Here is a 25,244-nt window from a genome sequence, read left to right as displayed (position 1 = left end):
TGTTTTGTTTGTTTATTTATTTATTTATTTTAAATCCACGCCCAGGTCCACATCTATGCCCTACACACACCCACACTCACGCACAGGGGCATGAATAATAAGGTCAAAACTAGACTCATGATTCAGTAAGAATTGCTTACCTTTTTTCTAAATCTTGTTGCAAAAACAGAGCAGACTATTCCCAGACACCCAATGTAAGGTTACAGAGCATTTAAAAAAGAACACATGAATAAAAACCTGTTAGACTGAATGTGTCAACCCATTTTTTTTCTAGTTTAAAGCAGGAGAGTCATTCTCCATTTGGATGTGTGGATCAATGTGGGGAACTTTGGCCTTACTATATGTGATCTCCATCATTATATAATCGTAGAGTTCCCTAAACGAGATGGCATATTACCTATTGATTTCTTTCTGTCTACTGCGCAGAAAAAAAAGTATGAAATGAGTTTTTCTCTGGCTCTAGCATTTGAACTGGAGGCTATATATAATGCAACCTAGTGCTCGGCCTTTTTGGTGCTGAGCGGTGCCATCTTTCAGCACATTAGGTGTTGGCACTGGCTCGATAAATAAATAATAAATAACTCTGTCAGCCTTCTACAGCCTGGAGCCATTAGTTAAAGCCATTACTTAGTAAATTAACATTTAAACATACATATGCATTTAAGTTTTTTTTTTTCTTTCTTTCTTTTTTTTTTTTTGCAATAACAGGTAAAATATGTACAAAATAGCTTATATATTATATTGTATATAAATATTTATTATATATTATATCTTCTTTTGGAGCCCCAGAAGGTTGTTTATCCACCAAAGTCCTTTATCTAATTATCTATTAGAATGAAAGCCATAGTCTGTTATAATTACACTAAAAGACAGAATGATGTTTAGTTTATCAAGTTCATTATAAAGCATTCCTATTTTCCTAACAGGGGAAAAAAGACTAAAGTTTCAATACAATCGATTGAGACATTTAAATAAACAAGGCTATGATTTTTGCTACATTTTAGAACGTTGGTATTTGAGTTTGACCTTGAAAATGGTTTGACAGACATATGGAAGGTATAAATATATTTGAAGATGGATTAGATGAAGCTTACAGGAGAAGATCAGAGCTCACATTTATTTTTGAACTTTAAACTATGCCTTTTGCTAAATATGACCCAAGGCATAGGAGTTAAAGGTATCTATTAATGCAGCTGCAAATTTTTAAAATATTTTTACTAACACATGCATGCACCTACACACACACACACAGACACACACACACACACACACACACACACACACACACACACACACACACACACACACACACACACACACAAATGACAACATTATGACAAATATGAAATTTAAAAAATGGTTGAATTGGAAGCAGATGATAGGGGTGAAATTGAAATCTTGTGATCCATAGAATCAAAACAAGCAGAAAATGTAAATGTAATTCTCTGTGCAGCGAGTATATATCGGCAGACGTGAATAATGTTAACAGCATTAGCATGATAAATTGCATCACAAAGCCCTTCTACTTTAGGATGTGACTGAAGTAAATCCATGACCAAATATCATGACCGGTTAATAAGATTTCAGAAACTGTCCAGTGTTCAGTTACCTCAGTAACAAAAAAATGTTTTATTACAATAAGCATTCACAGACCCTTTGATCCGATTTGTTTAATAGCGAGAGACACCAGCAGCATTAATTAAGCACTGAAATATTTCTAGTATATTGTAGAATGCAATGTAACTACTACAGAGGTAGTGAAAAAGGCAGAAAAACTATATACATAAGATCAAAACTGAGAGCAATGAAGATGTGGAATGGAAACGTGTGTTTGACTGAAGTTTAGTGAAGCTAATCAACTGTAAAATAAGCTGCAGAATAGGGCTGTATCCCGTGGATCCTTAAAATATCTTAACAATGCCTTAAATTCAGTTTTGTTTCCATGGACATTAGTTCCTCTGTGGTGAAGTGACATGTAAGTCTGTTGACGTTATCTGGCTTTTAGTACTGAAGATGTGCTCAGATTAAAAAAATTATATATATATATATATATATATATATATATATATATATATATATATTATTATTGTACATACTATAGCATCCCGTCTGAAGGTCTGGCGGATGTATCTGGCATATGTCAATAAATGTTTTATTGGTACTTTTTATTTTGACAGTAATTATGAATATAATATAATGATTATAATAATATACTTAATATAATATATAATCATGAATTCATGGTTGAAATTAGGTTGAATTCAAGTCTTGAATCAGCCTGAAAAAGACGCCTTTTCACTTTTCAGCCAAATCTCAACGTTGTAGAGACGTCTGGCAAAGTTGTATTTTCAATGAGTTTTTGCTGGGTGGGAAATAACTTACAAAATTTCTTGGAACTATGGGGAAAAAAACCTGTGTTAGTTTAAGTGGATATGACCCTAGTCTCCTTGACAGCACTCATAAATATCACCTTACAAAGTCTCCTAGAGTGATTTTTTTTTTTCTTCAGTTTCACAAATTTTGTTGGAATCTCACACTTGGCTTTGTTTTGATACATTACTTCAGACAAAAACTTGTCCCATGCTCAACAAAAGCATTATTTTTTTATGTTTTTGTCTACAGAAAATCCAAAGTCCCAGTTTACTAATTCATTTGGTAATAGTAGTGCAGCGGGCAGAGTTAAAGCTCAGGAGTACTGGTTCGATCCTGAGCTTGGGTTACTGTCTGTGCAAAGTTTCCGAATGGGTTTCCTCCGGGCTCTCCAGTTTCCTCCCACCTCCCAAAAACATGCCATCAGGTGGATGTGTGAATGAATGTGTGAATATATATGAATCCAGGGTGTGTTATCACATCACACCCAGTGTTCCCGGAATTGGCTCCGGATGCACCGCAAACCCTGACTAGGATAAAGCAGGTACTGAATATGAATGATCTTGTCATTACTTAAGAACCTCTCAAATAGTCATTTACTGTAACCCATAACTAAGCTAAATAAACATGCAGTATTTCTCTCCTATAACAAAGTAGTACTAATGGCCACATCACATGACACCATCCCCATTTACAATCTCCAGACTGTTCATAGATTATCATTTAAATAACCTGCTCCTGCTTTTCACCAGTGATGTTTATGAGCCTTGTTTGTATTGTTTGATAGATTTTATTTCCCTGATTCTAACCCTTTTTTTTTTGCTTAGTTATTGAGTTTAGCCGAGTTCAGTCTGTTTGCCTGAAATATTGCATCTTCAGCTTTTTTCCCCTTCACAGCCCAAACTTTCCTTCAGTTACATTTGCTTGTGATTTATACAAAATACAATAAATATAATTTGCACCTGCATCTAATCTGTCATTAAGGATAACATAAGGATAAGAATGTCATTAAACAGAACATTAAGTATCATGCACAGATCTTGATTTGATGCTCATATCATTAACTGAGAATCAGTGCTGATACCATTCACTCATTCTGCATATTCTGATGCTAAAAAAAAAACCCAGGTGACAAAGCTAATTTTATGACAAAGCCTATGTATTCACTGACATTAGGGCAAATAACCATAAAAGTGGAAATGCAATGTTCTACCATTATCAACCTCCTGCGCCTGAAAACAGATTCCTATAAAAGCAGTCTCAGTGGACTAGAGTCTCAATGATCTCAGCACAAAGACTCAGCCAGCTTTTAAGGCAGACACCAATAAACAGCTTCCTCACAACATGTTACTTTAGCTACAGGCACAGCCAGTGCTGCACAATCCACAGCGCTTTACAACCTGTCAGCTCACAAACCACCAGCTGCATATGCACCAATGGACAGCTGACTCACCTGAGGGATATGAGAAACAGGATGACTAAAACTTTCCTGATGCTACTCTCTGTAATTGACTTGCATGTGAATAGACAATGTAGGGTCTAAATAGGGTCTAAACAGAAATCTGAAATTTTCTTCGACTTCTTAGATGAAATAAGTTTATCAGATTTATAGCTAAGCTTGTTATTAATAATAAGTGAATGAATTAATAGATAAATGAATCAATGGATCAATGATTGAATGAATGAATAAGACCCCATTGGTACATCCTGGTGTTAAACACAGGTAACTGCAAATGTACAGACAAAAATCAGTCTAGAGAATTCTGTGGACTTCTAATGTGTAAAATGACTGTGTAATTACAAGGACAAAGGTCATAATTGCTGACCCCACTCTCCCTGAAATAATGAGAATTAGGGCAGGTAGGAATTAGGACAATTAGGATTGTGGTAGCTTGGTGGTTAAGATTTTGGGCTACTTATCAGAAGGTTGTGAGTTCAAATCCCAGTACTGTTAAGCTGCCACTGCTGGGGCCTTGAACCCTTAACCCTCAACTGATCTACTGTATGAATGTGAGTCGCTCTGGATAAGGGCATCTGATAAATGCCAAAAATGTAAATTTTTAACAATGAAATTGTTAATACTTTTTTAAAATAACCAGATTTTTAATCCAATTTTACAACGGATGAAAAGTAGGTAAGGTAAATGAAGTAAATCAATAAATATTAGCAATGTAACAATACATAGCGACATGATTTACATTTATGGCATTTGGCTGATATCCTTGTCTAGCGCGACTTACAGAAGTGCTTAGATGCATCGAGATGTAGAAATGTGATGATGTGCATTGGAGAAATATATGATTCACATGGTGTATTTGCGCATTCTATTAATTATGCATCTAATGCAATTGCAGTTGCACTGTTTGAACAATCTACACAACCTGTGGAGAAAGCATGCCGACAGATAGCTCTGGATTGACCGACATGCATTATAGGCTGTATGGTAACACAACAATATTTAACAGTTCTTTTCAGTAGCTTCCAAACGACACCAGTCATGTGTCGCTGGGATCTGCAATGCCTGAGAAAATGGCAGAAACCAGGTATTGTAACTGACTTTGGAGCTCTATTTACAGTTAAGATGATGCCACAGGCACTGCTAGGGAACTCATCATGTTTGAATCGATCATTTTCCCTGGGTCAGAGACCCTTTGTATATTCAATTAAATTTTCAGGAGAATTTATACATTTATTTATTTATTAGGATATGATTATTATTTATTAATACTACATTAAAATATGGTGAACCTGTAGTACATTTTGTTTACAATATTGAACCTCTGTTCATAGCAGTTTGTGGTTTAATGCACATTGTTACGCATTATGCATTTTTCTTCATTCTGCTGTAAAAAAAAATTATGGATTGCTATATAGGGTCTAAACTATCTGGAAAAAAAGAAAAAAAAACAATCTGCAATTTTTACACAGGAAATTTTATAGTAATGTAATGGATTTGCAGCACTGTTAGCAACAAAACTTTTATTTTTAAACATATATTTCTTATATGTTTTAAAAATATTTTACAATTAATTTTATTCATTCATGAAGATGATTTTGTTGCAACGTTTCCTAAGAATGTAATGTTGTAATGTGATGTTTCCAAGAATGTAAATTTTACAGTGGATGAATAGGTAGCTAGATATTAATTATTAATTATTAAATAAAAAAATAATTCAACCCACTGAGGTTGGGGGTTCGATTTCCACCTCCACCATGTGCTCGGTGTTTGCATGTTCTCCCGTGCTTATGGGATTTCCTCTGGGTACTCCGCTTTCCTCCCCCAGTACAAAGACATGTGTTGTAGGCTGATTGGCATCTCTAAATTGTCCGTAGTGTGTGAAAGGATTTGTGAATGTGTGTGTGATTGTGCCTTGTGACGGGTTGGTACTTTTTCCACGGTGTACCCCTCCTTGTGCCCCAAATCCCTGTGGGGACTTGTGCCCCGAGTCCCTTGGAATAGGCTCCAGACTCCCCCGTGGCCCTGTGTAGGATAAGCGGTATAGAAAATGGATGGATTAAAATCATCTTTTTCTCATGAATTATTGTTAATCAACACTATTGATCTCCTTTCAAGGCTGGATTGAATGGCTCAGTAGTGCTACCAGTACCATCTAACAGTATGGTTAGATTCAGGATGAAATTCTTCTGTTTCAGTGAGTTATTTTCTCTCTCAGACTCCCAAAGAATGTGTACCACACAGTATTTGTGGTGGTAGTGCTGTCTCAGTGAACATTAGAGGGAGAAAGACTTTGAACATGATGTCCCATAGGCATTCAGTTAGTTGTTTGCTCTGACACTACATTATTATTATTTTTTTTTTTTAAATCTCAGCTCTGGAGATGGAGTTGAGAGTGTCTTTTGGTGCTTTTTTGCTGCTGTTCCTCTGCCGTTCTTTGTTGTGCTTGACATGGCCTTTTGTTTCGGACATCACAGAGACAGATGGAGATCAAAGGTTCCTGGTGTCAGGCACCGAATCTGGGAAGCAAAAAAAAGGCAGCAAATATGAATCAAACAAACAGGTGTTGAGTACTCCCTGAGCAGGAAGATAAAACAGTGTAGTGTGATCAGTGTAATGAGCATGACCACACAGTAGAGCTTTTTATGAGTCTCATTTCTTCATATCTTTAAAAGACACACAGCAGTCTGCCTTTTAGTATAAATTGGGTTTTTAAAAGATACCCATTTCACTCAGATTTGAGAAAGATCTTAATAAGGGTATACAAAAAGGTATTTCTAGTAATCATTTAGTCCACTTTTAAAACACTGGTTCAAATGTTTTTTTTTTAACCCTTATGTAGATGCATGCTATAATTTTAGATTAATTACTACTTTCTTGTAGTTCATAGAAACAAGAGATCTGAGATCTAAATGAATGAATGAAAAAATCAGTCTAGAGAATTCTGTGGACTGATAATGGTTAAATTGACCTGGCCATTCCAAGTGCAAAGGTTTCAGCACTTTAACCCATCACAAGTTTAAATTTAATTGTCATGTCTATACCGGAATCTGTGTCCAAATACAATTCTCAGAATACATCACGGCCTACAAATATGGTCACTGATGACTACAAAACCCAGCCACTACAGACTCTCTCACGTTCACATTCACCTGATTACTGATTACACACCTGGACCCATTTACACTCTTACAGTATATAAGGGCTATGTCTCAACCAGCACCCTACTTCAGTAGGTAGTGACTCAGTATATCATGTACACGAATTTTGGCACCGGTAAGGACCCTGGCTCACTACACTTTGGGACACTGATAATTTAATTTCCGGCAACAGGACTACGTACTTGCATTGTAAAACTTCACCAAAAATTAAAAACTTAAAAATAATTGTTTTATATGTCATATAAATTTGTTAGCTTAATCTCACTTATTTTTGTCACAATAGGTTAGGCAAAATCATAGGCAAGCTAGTGGATTAAAAAAAAATCATTAAACACTTAAAACAAACCGTATATAGAACGTCAAATAAAGTTAAAAATCGTTAACATAAGTAATCAGTTAAGAGCTACAACAACAATAATAAGCTACTTACATTTGTAGCCAGAAGTTGGCTGAGAGTTCGTCCCCCATTGTTTTTGAGCTGAGAATCTTCAGAAAACATGACGAGTTTGCAGTGTTAGTACTTTGTAACAGTATGTAAAGCTGTTACTACTTCAGAAAGAGGACTTTGGATTTTCTTGGTAACAGTAAATTTTTGTCTTATTAATTTCAACACTACAAGTAAAAAAAAAAAACTACAAGTTGGAAAAAAAGGAATATGTGGTCTGTCAGATTTAACAGAACATGTTACATATAGTTTAAAATATTTCGTTTTTCATCAAAATGTCATAACATTGCTTACACTAAATTGAATTTAAATGAGCTTCTAATCACTAGTTTAAGTATGTAGAGTGAGTGTGATCAATTCACGCAGTATTAACGTGATCCATTAAAATCTCACAACAATGTTTGCACTGATGGGAAGAAATAACAATACTGTTAAATTAATGTTATTGTCATGTGCAACACAATAGTGTAGCAGGTAATGTTGCAATTCACAGTGTTGCAATTCACCTGGGTTTTATCCTGGCCTTGGATGAGCATGCCAGCCTTGATTTTATTCCAGGGCTTGTATGACCAAAAATGTATGATCAAATCAAGAAAACAAATTGAATTGTCACGCATGTAGAACCGATGTATGCAATTGAATTAAGTAAATTCAGTGAGTGTTTTTTTCAAAGTATAAGAACTATAAAACACTTTATGACATGCTGTGAAAAATAATAAAATTTGGAGATGGTAAAGACAACACACCACACCACCGTTGATTATTTTCGTTCATGTTTTACCCTTACTTGTCTCACATGAAAGAGTTTATCGTTTATTCCTGTTGGCATCCAGATTGTTAAATATTGTTCTCTAGGTGAAAGTATAATTTTCTCTTTAGTAAGGCTCTGACAATACATATTGTTACTCTTTTGAAAAATCCAGTTTCGCTTGGAGTTTCAGTGTGCAAATTACTTTTAATGCAATATAAACTTGTACATGGCTTCTTTTGTCTAGCCTGAGTGCTTTATCCATTTCCTTGGGCAATTAACAAGGCTTCTGAATGTTTCTAAAAAGAAAATGCAATTAATTTGCACTTTCACTTGGAAATAACTTCATGGTTTAGGGTGTTTTTACATATTTCTTTAGGTTCACTAGAGGGAGTTGTTTGTGTGTGGCTGTTAAGTCATGCTTTTGGCTTTAAATTTATTTTCCCTCTTTTAATTGTTCCCCAGCCAATTCAAACCCAGTTTAGTAATATGCTGTGATCTATTTAAAACTCGGCTAATGATAAATGAAATGTAAATATATGATTCTCATTACAGTGGACAATATATATCAGTACTTAATTTTTCAATTTAGCATTTACATTGTGTTTTCTGTGCAAAATGCAATGCTTGCAAACACTGGCACTATTTTTTTTGGCAGTCTGTCAAGATAAAGCTTTGTGCTGATTAAATTTGTAATAGTGCATAGGAATGAGGAGGTGTGCATTCCTGCCGGTGATTTATTTATTTATTTATTTATTTATTTATTTATTCATTCATTCCACTCACTATTATTTATTTATATCACTCAGGAAGCAAATTGTCTTGTAGCAGTTGGCTGGACTGATAGCAAGTAGTAAGTAATACATAAATAATAAGTAAGTAGTAAGTCACTTACTTCCTATCTTATGATAAATGTGGATGTATTTCAAAGGATGTGCTGTAATAAATATCATCCGAATTTAAAGATGGTTCTGTCCTAGTAAACATGGACTCATGCTTACAAATTCATTATAATTTGCAGCATTATGAAAAGATAGAAATGGTAAGATCAAGGTTATGGGTGAGGTTAATGTTTGTTTCTTGTTCTTCTTCCTTTGTATGAAAGTGAACTAAATCAGGCATTTGAATTTGTACACATTTCTTTTGAGTATTTCAGAAATTGCTGTTTTTCCATGCACAACAATCTCCAGAGTTTTCATAGAATGGTGGAAAATAAAAATAATCATCCAGTAAGCAGCAGTTCTGTGGGCAGAAATGACTTGATGAGGGAGGTCAGAGGAGAATGACTAGACTGGTTTGAGTTGACAGGACGTCTGTAGTAACTCAAATATGCACTCTCTACAATCATGGTGAGCACAAAAGCATCTCAGAATATACAACACGTTAAACATTGAAGCAGATGAGTTAAAAGTTCAGAAGACCACATCAGGTTCTTCTCCTGTCAGCCAAGAACAGGAATCTGAGGCTACTGCAGTGGGCACAGGCTGGCTGAAACTGGATAGTTTTAGAAGATTTCAAAATCATTGCCTTGTCTTTTTTACAATGTTCAACTTCATGTATTTTTAAGTGTCCCATCAATTTTGAATCTTCTGCTAATTATTTACAGTGGCTAGTATGTTCACTATCCAATAAGAGGACTTTTCTAAAAGCTTTAATAGGAACTTGTATTTACTGCATGATGTGTTTTGTGCAGCCAGCATATCTATAGAATTGTGCAGCCTGTGGAACTTCCTGAAAATGCCCTAGAACAGCTCATGCTCCAGCTGACAAATTCTCTGAAGTGTATTGTGAATCATGCACATAGGATCTCAGCCTGTAATGGGCTCCAGCTAAACTGTGCTCCTGAGAGTGTAGTGGTAAGTGGAAATAAGAGGCAACCTGAGAAAAACATAATAAAAGTGTAAAAACTCTTTTTGATGAAGGTACAATTAAGGCTACCTTTCCCTTAGTCCCCTGGAGCATTTCAGACACCATTTTAATTCAGCCACTTTTTATATCTCTGGATTTAGTATCTCTCTCTCTCTTTTTTTTGTCCAACTATGTTAACCTACCAAATTGAAAATCCCACCATGTCGTATTTAAAAGTCTGCATTTAAATTGCAAAATGCCTGAAATAAATTCACAAAGATTCATAAATTGGCCTCATTTGTGGAACCTGGACTGAAGAAATTGGTCTGGAAAATATTTTCATGCGCACTTTTCTTTCTTCCCAGAAACATGAGCATTAACATTTGTAGTGTTCTGATCTGCTGTTTCTGATTCAAACTGTGTATTTCTACCTACTCCTACCATTAACCTTCTTGATAACTACACTCTTAAGTGGTATTTTGGATAGTTAAATGTTCTCAGCTTTCTTAAATGGATTCTGCTTGGCACAACCTGGGATAGGGAAACACTCTGTTATAGGGTTTTACATAAAACCTTTCAACAGTTCCAAGGATAGAAGGATACGTGAATGGAGCTATGTACCAGGACATATTAGAGGAGAATTTAATCTCATCAGCCTAGAAATTCAATCTGGTGAGAAGATGGACATTTCAACAAGACAACAACGCACATACAGCCAAAATATCTCAAGAAGGTCTTACATCTGCTAGCCAAACCTCCTGAATTACATTGATAATTCGTGGAGGATTTTTAAAATTTTAATTGAGTCCATCAGAGGGATCCACAAAACACAGGGGAATTGAAGATGATTTGCAAGAAGGAATTGGCGAAAATTGAATGACAATGCTGCAAATAGCTAATTACTTCTTCTGTAGATTTCACAAAGCTGTAATTGCTAACGACAGTTTTGCATCAAAGTACTAATGTGGTATTTTGTGTTGTTTGAATATTTTTCCCCTAGCAGTTCCTTTTTTAAATATAATTTTTATGCTTAGAAATACATACTTTTTTGTTCATATTTATAAATAATTACTGTAAAAAGTCAAAAGACATTGAATTTGAAGAGGATATTATGTACTGCATGTATATTAAATAACAACAAAAAAAAAGAACGCTTTGCTTCATTGTAAGAACAGTAATTATTTATGCTGTTAATCCACTGACTTCTTATTTGCATTTCTGAATAGCTGTGAGGTTAATGCAAGCATTAGTCTGAATTTGAACCTCTTCACACCTAGGGGCAATATAGATTATCCAGTCCACATGTTGGCATGATTTTTGGGTTGGGAGGAAACCGGAGAACCTAGAGGCTACCTGTTCCGCTGTGTTTGAATCCAGTTAGAATAAAACAAAATAAGAATGAAAGATAAAATTCATCTAAATTTCAGAAGAGTAAATGTGGTAATGTGGTTTTGTGGTAAGAGACACAAAGCTGCAGTTCTGTAATGATTGATATGACTCCTGATGGAAAAGAAAGATACAGCCTACAGATACTGTTTGAGTACTGGATATGGGACATTTGGATATTTTTTGTCTCTAGTGATGATGTTTCTATTTCTCTTATCTTCAAAAGAAGGCCTTGCTGGCCTTTTGCTTTTCTTCTTTCCCCCACTTTCTGTAAAGCAGTTACTGACTGAAGGAGCTGAATATATCAGAGAGAGAGGGAGAGAGAGAGAGAGAGAGAGAGAGAGAGAGAGAGAGAGAGAGAGATAGAGAAAGAGTGAGAGAGAGTGAGAGAGAGAGAGAGAGAGAGAGAGAGTTGCAAATCAAAGCCCACAAAGAGAGCTTTGATTTCTCCCCATCTCTTTCATTATTTCTTTCTTACAGTTTTTTTTTTTTTTGGTGTTGTCATTTCCCCCCCAGTCATGTCTTCGGCTCTGTGTGCAAATTTTGGTGTTTGAGCTCCAGGTTTCATATTTGGAGTCACCAGTAGTCCAGAGTGAGACATTCGCTTGAGATGCCCAGAGCAAACACAGATCCTTTACAAATAAAAAGAAAATCTGTTCTGAAAGGCTTTTATTACTAGATGCATTCATTTAACTTTTTGCTGTTTTATTTTCAGGTCGCTTTGTGTTAGTGAATGGCTCGGCTGTGGGTGGACCATGGGTTCTCAGTCCATGGCTTCATTCTATCTATCGACCTTGTGGGTTGGAGGTGACTGTCTTTCTGCACCCCAGGCAAAAAGGGCGCTACAAAGTATGGCTCATTGAGAGGGACCAACCACCACTGTTTCTTCTGACCACTGAACCTCCCCACATTACAGGGTGAGTTTCCCAGCATCCCAAACTTCTACTCAAGCTGTATTGTGTTCACTATCTGAATCATGAATCTGAAATGGTCAGAACTCACAATTCAATCAGAAATGGCTTATTCAGTGCACTTGTTTTACTTTTTTCACTTTAGCTTTTGCATTTTTTGTTGAATTGGCTTCTGTTATGCAGTTGCAAAACAGCATGCACATGTGTTTCACACATGTGAAAGCAAGGCTTTCACTAGATTTTGGAACTGTGGGTATTTGTGTGCATCCAGCCACAAGAGCATAGGTGAGTTCAGGTAATGATGTTGGGCAAGAAGCTACAGCATACAAAGACAAACTACACAATTGTGTGCTTCCTTCTTTTTTTAGCAAAAATTTGGGAAAGGTCCACAAATGGGTGTAATAGTCAGGTTTCCACATACATGTGGTCATATACTGTAAGCTATCAAGCATATAATGAGTCAGATGTGGCACAACTGTAAGCAGCCATTTTAAAGATGTTTCATGGAATGTGGATTCCACGTCAAAGAAATGCATTTATAACATTTATAATGTTTTCTCTAATAGTTCTAAGATTTTAAGATATTGAGCCGTAAAGTTGTAACCCTCTATAGGGTTGAAGCTATATGTATACGGTCAGGTGATATTCTAAAGGAAAAATCCACTTGTCCCATTGGAGTAAAGTGCCACTCCAAATCAGTACTGCTGACTGATCACCTTTATCCTATGATGAAACATGTCTATCCTTATGGGAATGGTCTCTTCCAGGTTGACCCTGCCCCTCTCCACAGTGCGCAAGGGTCACTAAATGGTTTGATGAGAATGAAAATTATGTAAATTGTATCTTTTGAAGAATTCTGTTCCATCATTCCAGTACTGTCCTTGGTGTTAAGAACAAAAAATATCATTCATTTTGCAAAACCTGAAAGGGCAGTCTATTTTAAATTAGATTTACTGTCACTGTAATTCTTATATATAAATCCATGGAGTCTTATAGATGTGGCTATATGACAAAAATTCACAGTATAGTTTCTACAAGGCCTTCTTTATATACTTAAAGATTCTTAGATTTCTACAAAAAAGTTTTACTTGAGAACCATTTCGATATGGCACATATTCCCAACCCTGGTCTTTGATAACCCCCTGTTCTGCACATTTTTGTGTTTTCTGTTCTCTAACACAACCACTTCAATTGATAATTAGCTGATTTGTTAAATCAACTGTGAGAGCAGGAAAAACACTCAAATGTGCAGGACTGGGGGTACTGCAGAACCAGAAACACATCAAATAGTCATATATAATGCACAATGTCCCTATAAAAGGGTGATTTTAGAGATATATGCAAAAAACACCTCATTTACTTTAAGCAGGGCGATATGTGGTAAACATCTTCCTTTAAAAATTATGATTTGCAAGGCTATATGCACAAAAACAGCGCATTTACAGCATATAATGAACTGCCCCACATCACGACATATGGTAATCATCTGCCCTTTAAAAGGGTGATTTTAGGGTTATACCAACAAAAACACCCCAGTTACACGAAGAACCACCCAAATTGGCACATATGGTAAACATCTTCCCTCTAAAAGGGTGATTTTAGGGCTATATGCACATTTATATAAAGAAGCACAGGTGGTAAACGTCTTCTCTTTAAAAGGAGTTATATCATGATTTTTAATGTTTTCCTTTTGTTTGGTTATGTAATGTATCTGTTTGTGCATGTATAAGATCTGCAAAGACACAAAGCTCATAGACTCCCCCAAAGGGATGTAGTTTATCTAATGCGTAGTTTGAAGTCCAGATATTACTTCCTCAATCGTCTAGGTCACAGCGTGCACTATTAGCATAATCCTGCCCAAAGGCAGGTATGAAGAAACAAGGTGAGGCTTCAGTGAATTCAGGCGCCATGTCATGGAGATGCTGTGTGTTTTGGTCTGAAAGCAAAACCCCTTTGTTTAGCCTTCCAAAAACGGATGAATTTAGGATTCATTGTTTACTGTTTATTTATAACGCTGTTCCTGAGCAGTACACCCCAAATGTTTGCTTGTACACAGTGCATTTAATGAAGGACAGCTTCCTGAACCTGGGAGAGTACATGGCAGGCTGGACACAAAGGCTACTCCTGAAAAGTGGGGCAATTCCCACTTTGCTCAGACAATCTTGCACTTCTGAATCAAAACCTGTAAATATGAAATATCTGCTATTTACTGTTCAAATGCGGAGTTTTGTGTTGTGGCCCAGGGATCAGTTGTAGACCTCTGCTAACATGCTAGATAAAGTTTTCTAAGTTGCCTCAGTATTGTGAGTGTTTGTTTGTATGTTGATGGTCTGACAGAGACGTTGATTGTAGCGGCTGTTGTGATTGTATCTTGAAACGGTTTATATTTATATTATAACAGTTTATTATGCAAAGTTGGTTCTGCTTGATCACTCTCATTTTCTAAATCTGACTTTGGCTCAAACTGATATGATAAAAGCGACATGTTGCTTAGGAGCCTAGAATTGCTTTAGAAGCTTTGGAGGCTGACCCAGCGGGCATTACATTTCTGACAAATGCTTGAGGTTTTTGGCGAATCACAATGCAATGGATCAGCTGGCCAATCAGAGTACTCTGGGCTTTTCAGAAGGAGAGGCTTTGAAGAAATCGGAGTGTTTCAGGCAGCCTGGGAATAGAGGTACTCCAATAATGTACAATATATGGCAAATAATGACTTTTTTGAACATGTTTGAGCATGTTAACCTATTCTATTGCACCCAATAAACAAAATAATGAATGTATAAAAACATTTAAAAATCATTATATGATGCCTTTAAAAGGGTGATTTTGATTAAAATAAAGATAAAGAACCAAATTGTCATATATGGTAAACATCTTCCCATTGAAAGGGTGATTTTAGGGCTATATGCACAAAATAACACATTTGCATAATGAACCACTCCAAATAGCCACATATGGTATACAACTTCCCAGTAAAAGACTGATTTAATGGTCATTTTATACATACAAAACTGTGTACATGTGACTGATAAATGAGACCCCTGATTCTGCTTTTCAAGTGTGACATTTTAGGTTTGGCAAAATGCTAAATACAAAATAGGCAGCAGGTAAAAGAATGTTAAATTATATTGACAAGAATGTTTTAAATTATATCGACAATTAAACTGGCATTTTAGCCGGGATAACTTGCATATACTTTAAGGTATCAATCTAATTATTGCTTGTTTAAGCATGTTGTATTATAGGATGAATATACATACAGTATTTCTACCTAGTAACTATGTTGGTATGTGTACCACACACTTCCCTGCTTAATGCCTTGAATGTAGGGGTGTAAAAGGAAGACACGGTGTTAAATCTCATGAAGCAGGGTTCAATGCTCTGGTTTTAGTCTAAACCAGCTCCTCTTTCTACTTCTTTTACAATTTGTTATGGCATGTAAACTACACTACATAATTCTTCATTAATGTATGCTATCATGTGCATTGTAGAAGCGAGTATCATGTCCTTCATTACATGTTACAGTTCTGTGTCTAGGGAAAAGTGTGTTTATAGATTGTCGCTGATGGGATCAGAGTGAAGGCTGCTGTTCTCATTTGTAGTCAGCAGCAGTTTCCCGCCTACTCCACATCCCTCCTCCCCATAGGGGCACGCAGCTCAGTGCACACAGTGAAAAATAGAAGAAAAAGCTGGCAAAAATAGCTCAGCTGAGTTGCAGTCTCTTTGTATGCTCTCATCTCTCTATTTTGGCCATATTTCACTTAAAGCACTGAACAGGGCAAAAGACTTTCCAGTCCGAGTGCATCACAACTTTTTTTTTTTCCTGGACATGTCTTATATTTGCTGTTTCTATGAGATAGTAATACTTGTCACATTGCACATTAATATGTGACATATTTGCTAGATTTGACCAAGATATTACTAGTTTTACTGCTCACATTATACACAAAACTCTCATATGTTTCCTCTATATTTAATAAATTTCAGGGGTCATAATGAGCCCATTTTTAGATCAACTATTTGCCTCATTCATGATTCTGATTACTGGCTTGCTCATTAGGTTTGTGTGTCCTAATTTTGTTAAACTGAACCCTGTATTTGCATCCAGACAAAAGATAAACTAATATCACATTTACTTCTTTCAGCTCGGGTGTTTACATGCTTTACATCTCACATTCAGTATTTGTTTCTCACGTTCATATTATTAAGGGCAGTATAGTTATAGGAATTCATAACACTTGCAACAGGTAAAAATGCCTTCTTCCAACAGATTTTGGCACTTTCCTGACTGATTTATGTTAAAACATTATGAAATCTTGGTACACTGCTTGTTTTAGTCACATAATGGTGATGTGACACAGCTACAGAAGAAGAAGAAAAAAAGAAAAAATCTCCAAAAATTTCACATTTCTTGAAAGTGCTCTTGTTGGAAACGTAGATAGATGGATGTGAAGGTTTTTTTTTTTTTTTTTTTTTTTTTTTAAATGAAGATACTTGATTGGTGATTCTACAGTTGTGGTGCCATATGTGTCCTGTTGATATAACACTAACGGTAAGGTAAATTACATTTTACACATAGGCAAATTGCCCCATTTTTCCTGTTACAGCCGACTGTAACTACATTTTTACATTGAAATACTTATTCTATGTTCATACTTCAATGTTAACATTTCACATTCAAAATCCATTATAAGATATGGAAGAAAAAAAAATAATAATTACATTCATTTAGCTCTCTTACCTGAACATATTTGGAATATTCCACAGTCGTGTTCAACGGGAATTTACATCATCTGAATTTCCTGAAGATCATGGAAGATGAACAATAAGTTTGCATATTCGTTTTTTTTCTTAATTTTTAATGGTAATGTGTATCAGCGGTCACTGATGAGGAAAGTTGTAAAAAAAAATGTATTAGTAAATAATTAAAATATGCTTAATGTCTTCATGTCATTAGCATGGATTCTAGTTAACCACATTTGTTTGCATGTACTAATTCTACCCTATAACAAACCCCTCAACGCTGTTACCTTCAATTCAGTTAGTTATCCATGAGCAAAATGCAGCCATTTTCAGCAATGGATGCTTGTAAAATGAGAAACTGTTGCCTTAGATTATTTAACATGTTTTTTTTTTTTTTTTTTAATGAATAAATGCATATTTTCTTAGATTCATTGTTGAAAATGCTAACAAAAAAAAATAATTAAAAATTAAGAGTTGCAGGGGCTAAATCACACCCTAGTTATGGAATCACTCTATCTATCCATCCATCCGTCCATTTTCGGCATTGCTTAAGGTAGCAGGGAGCCTGGAGCCTATCCCAGGGAACTCGGGGCACAAGGTGTAGGACACCCTGGATGACCCTGGGGCCATCCCATCACAGGGCATATTCACACACACTACAGACAATTTGGAAATGCCAGTCAGCCTACAACACATGTCTTTGGACTGGGGAAACCAAAGTACCCCCGAAGCACAGGTAGAACATGCAAACTCCACACACAGCGTGGAGGGAATTGAAACCCCAACCCCCAAGGCAAGACAAGGCAAACGTGCTAACCACTGAGCCACCGTGTGCCCCCCATGGAATCACTCATATGCATGAACTGAGTTTAAATAAGTGCTTAAATGCCACCTAATAAGCTTCTCAAATGTGTCTCTCCAACAAAACTCTAGTCTGTAAAGTTCCGGGAAACTGGGAAAGCTTCCAGTTAACTTTCTACACTATAGCATGATTCAGGTGATTCACAATATTGCAAAATAGGCAAAAGACAGGCAAAATTAAGTATATATGTAAATGGAAACCCCCTGGAGGCTGTTCTCACATCAAGGATTATATGCGCCACAAAGCGCAGAACACCTCAGCACCTCAGCAACTAAGATGTGGCCTCACTGCGGTATTCTGTGTCACAAGATTAACTTGACGTTTATTCCCAGCAGCGGACACACAAATGCAACTGCATTTAGAGACCGAATCATAAAATCCCCACTGAGAAATTAGCGTCAAAGGTCAAAAAGAGAAAGTATATTTGATTCTGTTAAAGGCAGAATCCTGCATCAATGCTTATGTCTCAGTGATGTCCACTGTTAGAATAAGGATGGAATGGGGAGTAGCAAATGTGTGTGGTACTGTGTTCATGAGTTAACATAGTAAGACTCTAGTGAGAATATTTATTCTGTTTACTGCATGTGGTTTTATTTCTCTATTAAATCTAATCTTCATATATTAGATCCCTCTAATGATTAAGTTGCTTATCCAAGAATGTGGAATTAATGCCTCTAAATTCATTTTTAAGCCTTAATGATATATCACTAAACCCTTAAGACCTTTAAAATTAGTTTTTCTAAACCCATGTGTGATTCAAGAAGTTTGTATATTTCCCAAAGAGTTCACTCAAAATCAATGACTGCCTTCCAGGGGAATCTTAAACTTTATGCACAACCTGCAACCTACTGTGTGTAAATGCCGATATTAAATAAAATTCTAATATAGTGTAATTATGTTGTTTCAGCAATTACAAGGTTGTTGTGTGGTCATACAGAAGAGATCAAATTATATACTGCATCCTTTTAATTTGAATAAATTGAACTCATCTGTATTATGGTGCATTATGTTGCTACTTATTTGCGTCTCTTTTCAGTAACTAATGGGAGTTAATACACTGCTAGTGGTAGTGCTTGAAATTACAGTATATTTAAAGCTACAGTGCATAGGATTTTTGTAGTTGTTTAAAATAGAAAAATAATGCATCAGATGTCATCACTCTACAACTCTAGGTATGAAAGAAGGTTGATTACAGTGACAGGCAAGAGATGGCAGCCAATCAGTGGAGAGAAAGCATAAGAGAATGACAAATGGTATTCAGAGTGAGTGACACGGTTGAAAATATAAGAGAAAATGGATTCAGGAATGATAGGGGTTTTCTTGCGGAACAGGTAAGGCATGTATTTATTCTCTAGTTTAGAAAGAAGCTAGTGAATGAGAGTCAGCTAATTTATTCTCATAAAAGCGAGGATAGAATTGTGACTAACAGGAGCTGATTGTGCGTTTCTCTGTTTCACTGTATTTTTGGATTTCAAACTCTATCATATGTAGAAAGAGTATTTCATCAAAGGTATCTGCTTCCCCTCTGTTTATGTTGTTTGTGCTTTGTCTTCCTAGCATGCTAACACTATCCAGCTTGGGATGGTTAGGAAAGAAAATATATAGAAAACTGATTAAATCAGAACAAAGATTGGGCAATAAACCTACAAATTGTTTTGTTCTTTGCACTGTATTATAGAAAGCTAGCTAGCGTTATCTTATTTCTATCTGTGTTTGAGGTGTGCAAACCATCTTCAATGTCAGATTAACCAATTTTGTTATTTTACTGATACTCACTAATGTTCTCACAGTGGTTCTGTTATAGTGAGGCAATGTAAGCAGATAATTACATACAGAGTCCTAAATACAAAACTGCATACTACCTCACTAATTAGTTTGTCAGTACACAATTTGTGTCATTATTATTTACTTCTATACTACACTACTACTATACTATGTAGTTTGCATTTTATGGTTTTGGGAGGCAGCTTTACATTCTCTCTGAATGTATATTGACTTGACACTTTCAGTCATGAGCTTAATTTGTGGACAAAATGGCTTGCAATAGCATGTATCACCAGAGAGTGGAAAAGATTCCAAATTTTTAAATCCAGCTGCTTTAAAATATTTAAATTATGCAAAACCCTCAAATCATCCAAAGGATTTTTTTATCCCCCTTTTAAGGAACCATGTCAGAAGCTAATTAAATGGTCTGCGAAATAAAAACTCTAGTACTGAGGCGTGTAACCAGTAAAGATGTTTTACATGCAAATATATTAATACGGCCACTAAAATCACAGACCCTAGATCATCAGAGGAGGTGTTTATTATTTTTTTTTCCTGGAAGAGATGCAATCAACAGTACATTAGGAAAACCAACAGGACCAAAATGCTGATCATTTAGTCAAGCACCTTTGCACAATCAAAATGAAGGATTTCTCCTTTCCAGTAGTGAGACACTTCATTAGCAGTAAACACATCCAGTTGTTGCTACAAGAGGAATCATATGCCAGATCAGCTCAAACCACATAGTCTTGTTTGATGACGACACCACAGTGGTCAGCCTCATCACTGACAGTGACAAGACATCATACACAGAGGAGGTAGATCAGCTCACGGTCTGGTTCCAGAATGACAATCTGTCTCTAAATGTTGGCAAAACAAAAGAGATGATTGTTGACTTCAGGACATCCTTAAGTCAAAATTGGCTCCAGTGGAGAGACTGATGAGCACCACACGACATTCCTTGGTGTTCACATCACGGAAGACCTCACCTTGTCAACCAACACCGGCTCCCTGGCCATGACAGCCCAGCAGCGCCTGCATTTTCTCTGTCGCCTGAAGAAGACAAACATCCCCCCAACCTATCCTCAGCACATTCTTCAGAGGCACCATAGAGAGTTTCCTGAGCAACTGCATCACTTTCTGGTTTGGGAATTGGGAATCTCCAATCACAAGATGCTACAGAGGATAGTGCTGACAGCTGAACGCATCATTGGCATGCCTCTACCCTCTGTTCAGGACATTTTCAACTCCCACAGAATCCGCAAGGCTTGAAGCATTGTGGACGATACCTCCCACCCCTCCCAACACCTATTTGCCACTTTGCACCTGTAGAAGGTTCTGTAGCATCCTTTCAAGGACTGCCAGACTGGATAACAGCTTCAGCACCCAGGCTGTCCGACTCTTGAACACTGTTCTGCCCCATTCACACACACCACCAAGTAACACCCTCCACCCCTCTGCACAGTTCATTGAAATCAATAATGATGCACACGTCGTTTTATTCATTACAACTTGCACTGACTTTACAACACACCGACACTTTGACTATAATGACTCATTACAGTACTTCACTATCCCTTAAATGCCATTCTTCTCAGGTTGCTATCATAACCATTACTGCACTGGCACTATACATTATACTAAATGTCCAGTATAGTCTCAGCCATGGACCTTATGGTTACTGTGATGACTTATAGTCATGTTTAAAAGTGGTGGGGCTTTTTTTGTTTTGTTTTGGTGTTGTTTTTTGGCTCTACTGCACTTTTGTTTGTTCACCCCCACTGTTTCCTCATGCCTGCCTCCCTGCATGCATTTTGGTTTCATATGAGCATAGAACTTGATCCCATTTGAAGATCCAGTAGTGTCTGCCAAAATGCAGATGCTTGAGTTTGTTTTTAGATGAGAGTAGAGGCTTTTTTTCCTTACATTCCAAACATTCCAAACAACTTGTGGTGATGTAGGTGACTTCAGATTGTAGTTTTGGAGACTTTCTGATCCCAAGATGCAACTAACTTCTGCAATTCTCCAGCTGTGATCCATGGAAATTTTTTGGCCACTCTTACCATGCTCTTCACAGTGCGTTGAGACGATATAGACACACATCCAATTGCAGATTGATTCATAACATTTCCAGTTGACTGGAACTTCTTAATTATTGCTTGGATGGGTGGAAATTGCCATATTCAATGCTTATGCTATTTTCTTATAGCCACTTCCTATTTTGTGAAGCTCAACAACCTTTTTGCCACAAATCACAGCTATATTCCTTGGCCTTACTGATTATTATGAATGACTAAGGGGATTTGGCCTATGTGTTACCTCATATTTATACCCCTGTGAAACATGAAGTCATGGTGGAACAATATCCTGTTCCTAGTCACCCAGGTGTATTAAAAAAAATTTAAATATCAATTGGAATACACTTAAAATATATTTTTTCTCATATGAATTCATAGGGGTGGCAATAATTGTTTCACGCATATATTTAACAAAGATATATTTTTGGATAAACTTGTGTTGTGTTTGCAATTGTTTGATATCCATGAGAGCAGATAGATTTTTTTTTTAACAAAATATCAAAAGGTTAAACAATAAAGACAATTTTTCACAGCCTTCTTTGCTCATATTTACCAAGGGTGCCAATATTAGTGCAGGGCACTATATATCCTGTCAGCACTGTGTATGTCATATATGTATCTTGCACCTTGGGTTTGGGAGAAACACCATTTCATCTCACTATGTACTGCACATGTACTATATATGGCTGTGATGTGACCCAACAGTAATTGTGTGGGCAAGTTCATCATCAACCATTGTACATTTTCAACAAGAAATTTCACCTCAGGTTCAAAAGCACTTTGCTAGCTCAGCTAGAGAAGGACTTGCCCTATTTCTCTGGAACCTTAGTGTAAAACACAGCAAATGTTTACTACTTCTACATACATTATGTCTTAAGGCAGACACTGGTGGAATAGATGAGGGTGGGAGGCCAAGTGTAAGCCTATCTCAAGGGGATTTGTATCCTTGCTCCAGCTTTTCCTTCACTATAATGGGATCTAGCACAATGTACACAATATACACACAGTTTATGGTCAGGGGCTTTACTTGTCCTAGATCTAAACCTATGTGATACAATTATGAACCAATAGAAGAAATAAAATGCCACATTATTTTTTCTCAAGGTCAAATAATTGTCACTGCTTGTCACATGCATCTTTTTCTTTATTATTATCTACATATTCCTTCCAGGATTCTGATTGGTCCACATAATGGATATGGCTTTATTATGGTCAAGCACTGAGACAGTGTGAATGGAATGACTTCAGATTGTTTGGACAGGATCAGTGCTGTTGGCTTTTAGGTCCCAAGGTTAATAGACTACCCATATGACTGCTATAGACTTTTAAAACTCGATAATTCACTTCCATAAACCTTTAAACGACTCATACGCCTCCTCAGAGGAATATATAAGAGTGAAGTAGCAGGTTGGAGTCCTTTGAGCTTAAAGGTCCCCATTACAGAAACTAACCAATCTGGCAGAACCCTCAAGGCTGGCATCACACGTTACTTTCACTGCTTTCTTTTTCTGGTTTACATTCAATTCAGCATATAAACTTTATAATAGCTCTCTGAGCAGAGTCTTTGACTCTTTGTATATCTCCTGCATACTATTAGACCCATTTACTACCTCCTGCTTCCTTCATCCTGGATGTTATGGCTCTGACATATAGGCTTCGACCTGCAGCTATTATCTGGGAACATAAAGACCCTATAAATACACTTGGGAAAAACATGGCACAGAAGGGAAGAAGAAGACTTTATTTGTCACATATACATTACAGCACACTGAAATTATTTTTTAATATATCCAACCTTGTTAGTCAGAGTGCAGGGTCATCCACGATATGGCATCCCTGGAGCAGATAGGCTTAAGGGCCTTGTTCAAGGGCGCAACAGTGGCAGCTTGGCAGTGCTGGAGCTTGAACCCCCAACCTGAGGGGTAACCCACAGCCTTAACCATTGAGCCACCACTGCCAAAGTTATAACAGATTTCCAAGGAAATTCACAGTGTCCTTAATAAAACAAATATAAAATGTCCTTTCTAAAAAAAAATAGTAATCATTTACTTTTAGTAAATGAATAGTAATTATTTTTATTAATTTTTTTGTTATTTGATGATTTATTTATTTTAAGAAAGCTTGCTAAAAAGTTAGAGATTAGAAATGTGCATCTGAGGACTTGGATCCCATGGGATACAACAAAAAAAAAGGAAGTTGTACAGGTCAGAGGCTTCTACGTTCATGGAAAAAAAAAGTTTTGGCCACACCCACTTTTTGTTTAAATCCAATTATACATTTTTCTGTCCAATAACAATGTACATTATTACTCATTTCATTCTGTCTGGCTCAAAGAAATTCCTATTATTTGCTCAATTTGAAACAGATTCAAATAACATGACAAATTCAAGAGGATCTGCAGTGATTTTAAATATTATATAGCTGACCCTGAAATACAATCAAGAGAATATTGAAATTCTTCTGCCATTTTTTCCTCAGTTCACCATTTAACCCCTGCCAAAGCTGACTTCTTGCTGTTGAACTCAATGGCAGCGGCAGCAGAGCCGATGGGTTCGGGACAACACCGGCTGCCAGAGTCTGGGAAAAGCGCCAGAAGCTCCATATTCATTCATACCACTCTGAATCGCAAAGCTGAGCACTGCTTAATGATGATTTAATGATGGAAATTGAGACATCGTGCCATCACCTGGCCATTATTCTTTACCTTAAATAAATATATTAGCCGTTTCTTATGTAATCCTTTAGGGTTAGGAGGTAGGAGTCAAAAATTTCAAAAATATATATATATTTATATATAAAAAGCGCCCTTCTTATAGTGCCCTAAATCTGCCTTCTTTGCCTCAGTGGGCTGTAATGGGTCTATTTAGTCAAATGAGTAGTGACAAGCCACCGTCTGCTTAGAGACACAGGAGACTTGATGAGCATGAGCAAAATAAAATTGTCATCAGTTTCAGCCATTACAAAGTGAAAGTTTTGTGGATTGTGGATGTTTTGTCAAGGCCAGGTGGCACAATATGATTCAAGAGAACTTTTTCATACTTGCTCTTTTTTTTTTTTTTTGGAATGATAATGTTTGAAGTGTAAATAGCCACTCCTCACTGGATGAGCTTTCCTGTCTCCCTCTACCCTCCGGCTGCGTAGCTGGACTCCCACGAGCCATCATCCGCATCCCATCGTTTCATATGCAAATCAGCTTCCTCCAACATTGATGCCACTGCCCTCACTGCCACTGGAGGAGCTGAAAGTTGCATTGCACTTAAACGTTTCCCTTATTTTATTTGATTACCCGTACAAGAAGCTTAAATTAGTAGATGCTATGGGACAGACTCTTGATGTATATGGAGACACACAACAGCATGCCATTAATGTGCAAGCTGGAAGATTTGCAAACAGTGCCGGGTGCAGGTATTTATGTTCCCAGACTTACAGTAGCTGTCCTCATTCTGTCCCTGCAGTATGATTCCAGTTAGAG

The 25,244-nt window shown here is 36.6% G+C and overlaps 1 protein-coding gene across 1 annotated transcript in view; it reads left to right on the top strand.

Moving 5' to 3' along the window:
- The window catches only part of alk (ALK receptor tyrosine kinase), a 438,375-nt gene that overhangs the window by 278,008 nt on the left and 135,123 nt on the right, over positions 1-25,244 (top strand). The window contains exon 4 of the mRNA XM_017477116.3: positions 12,130-12,331. Within this exon, the coding sequence (XP_017332605.2) occupies positions 12,130-12,331 (202 nt within the window). The remainder of the gene's footprint in view (positions 1-12,129; positions 12,332-25,244) is intronic.

Source organism: Ictalurus punctatus, chromosome 9 (assembly GCF_001660625.3).
Source record: "Ictalurus punctatus breed USDA103 chromosome 9, Coco_2.0, whole genome shotgun sequence".
Lineage (NCBI taxonomy): Eukaryota > Metazoa > Chordata > Actinopteri > Siluriformes > Ictaluridae > Ictalurus > Ictalurus punctatus.
The sequence above is the reverse complement of the archived record's forward strand: the minus strand, read 5'-3'. Positions and strand labels throughout refer to the sequence as shown.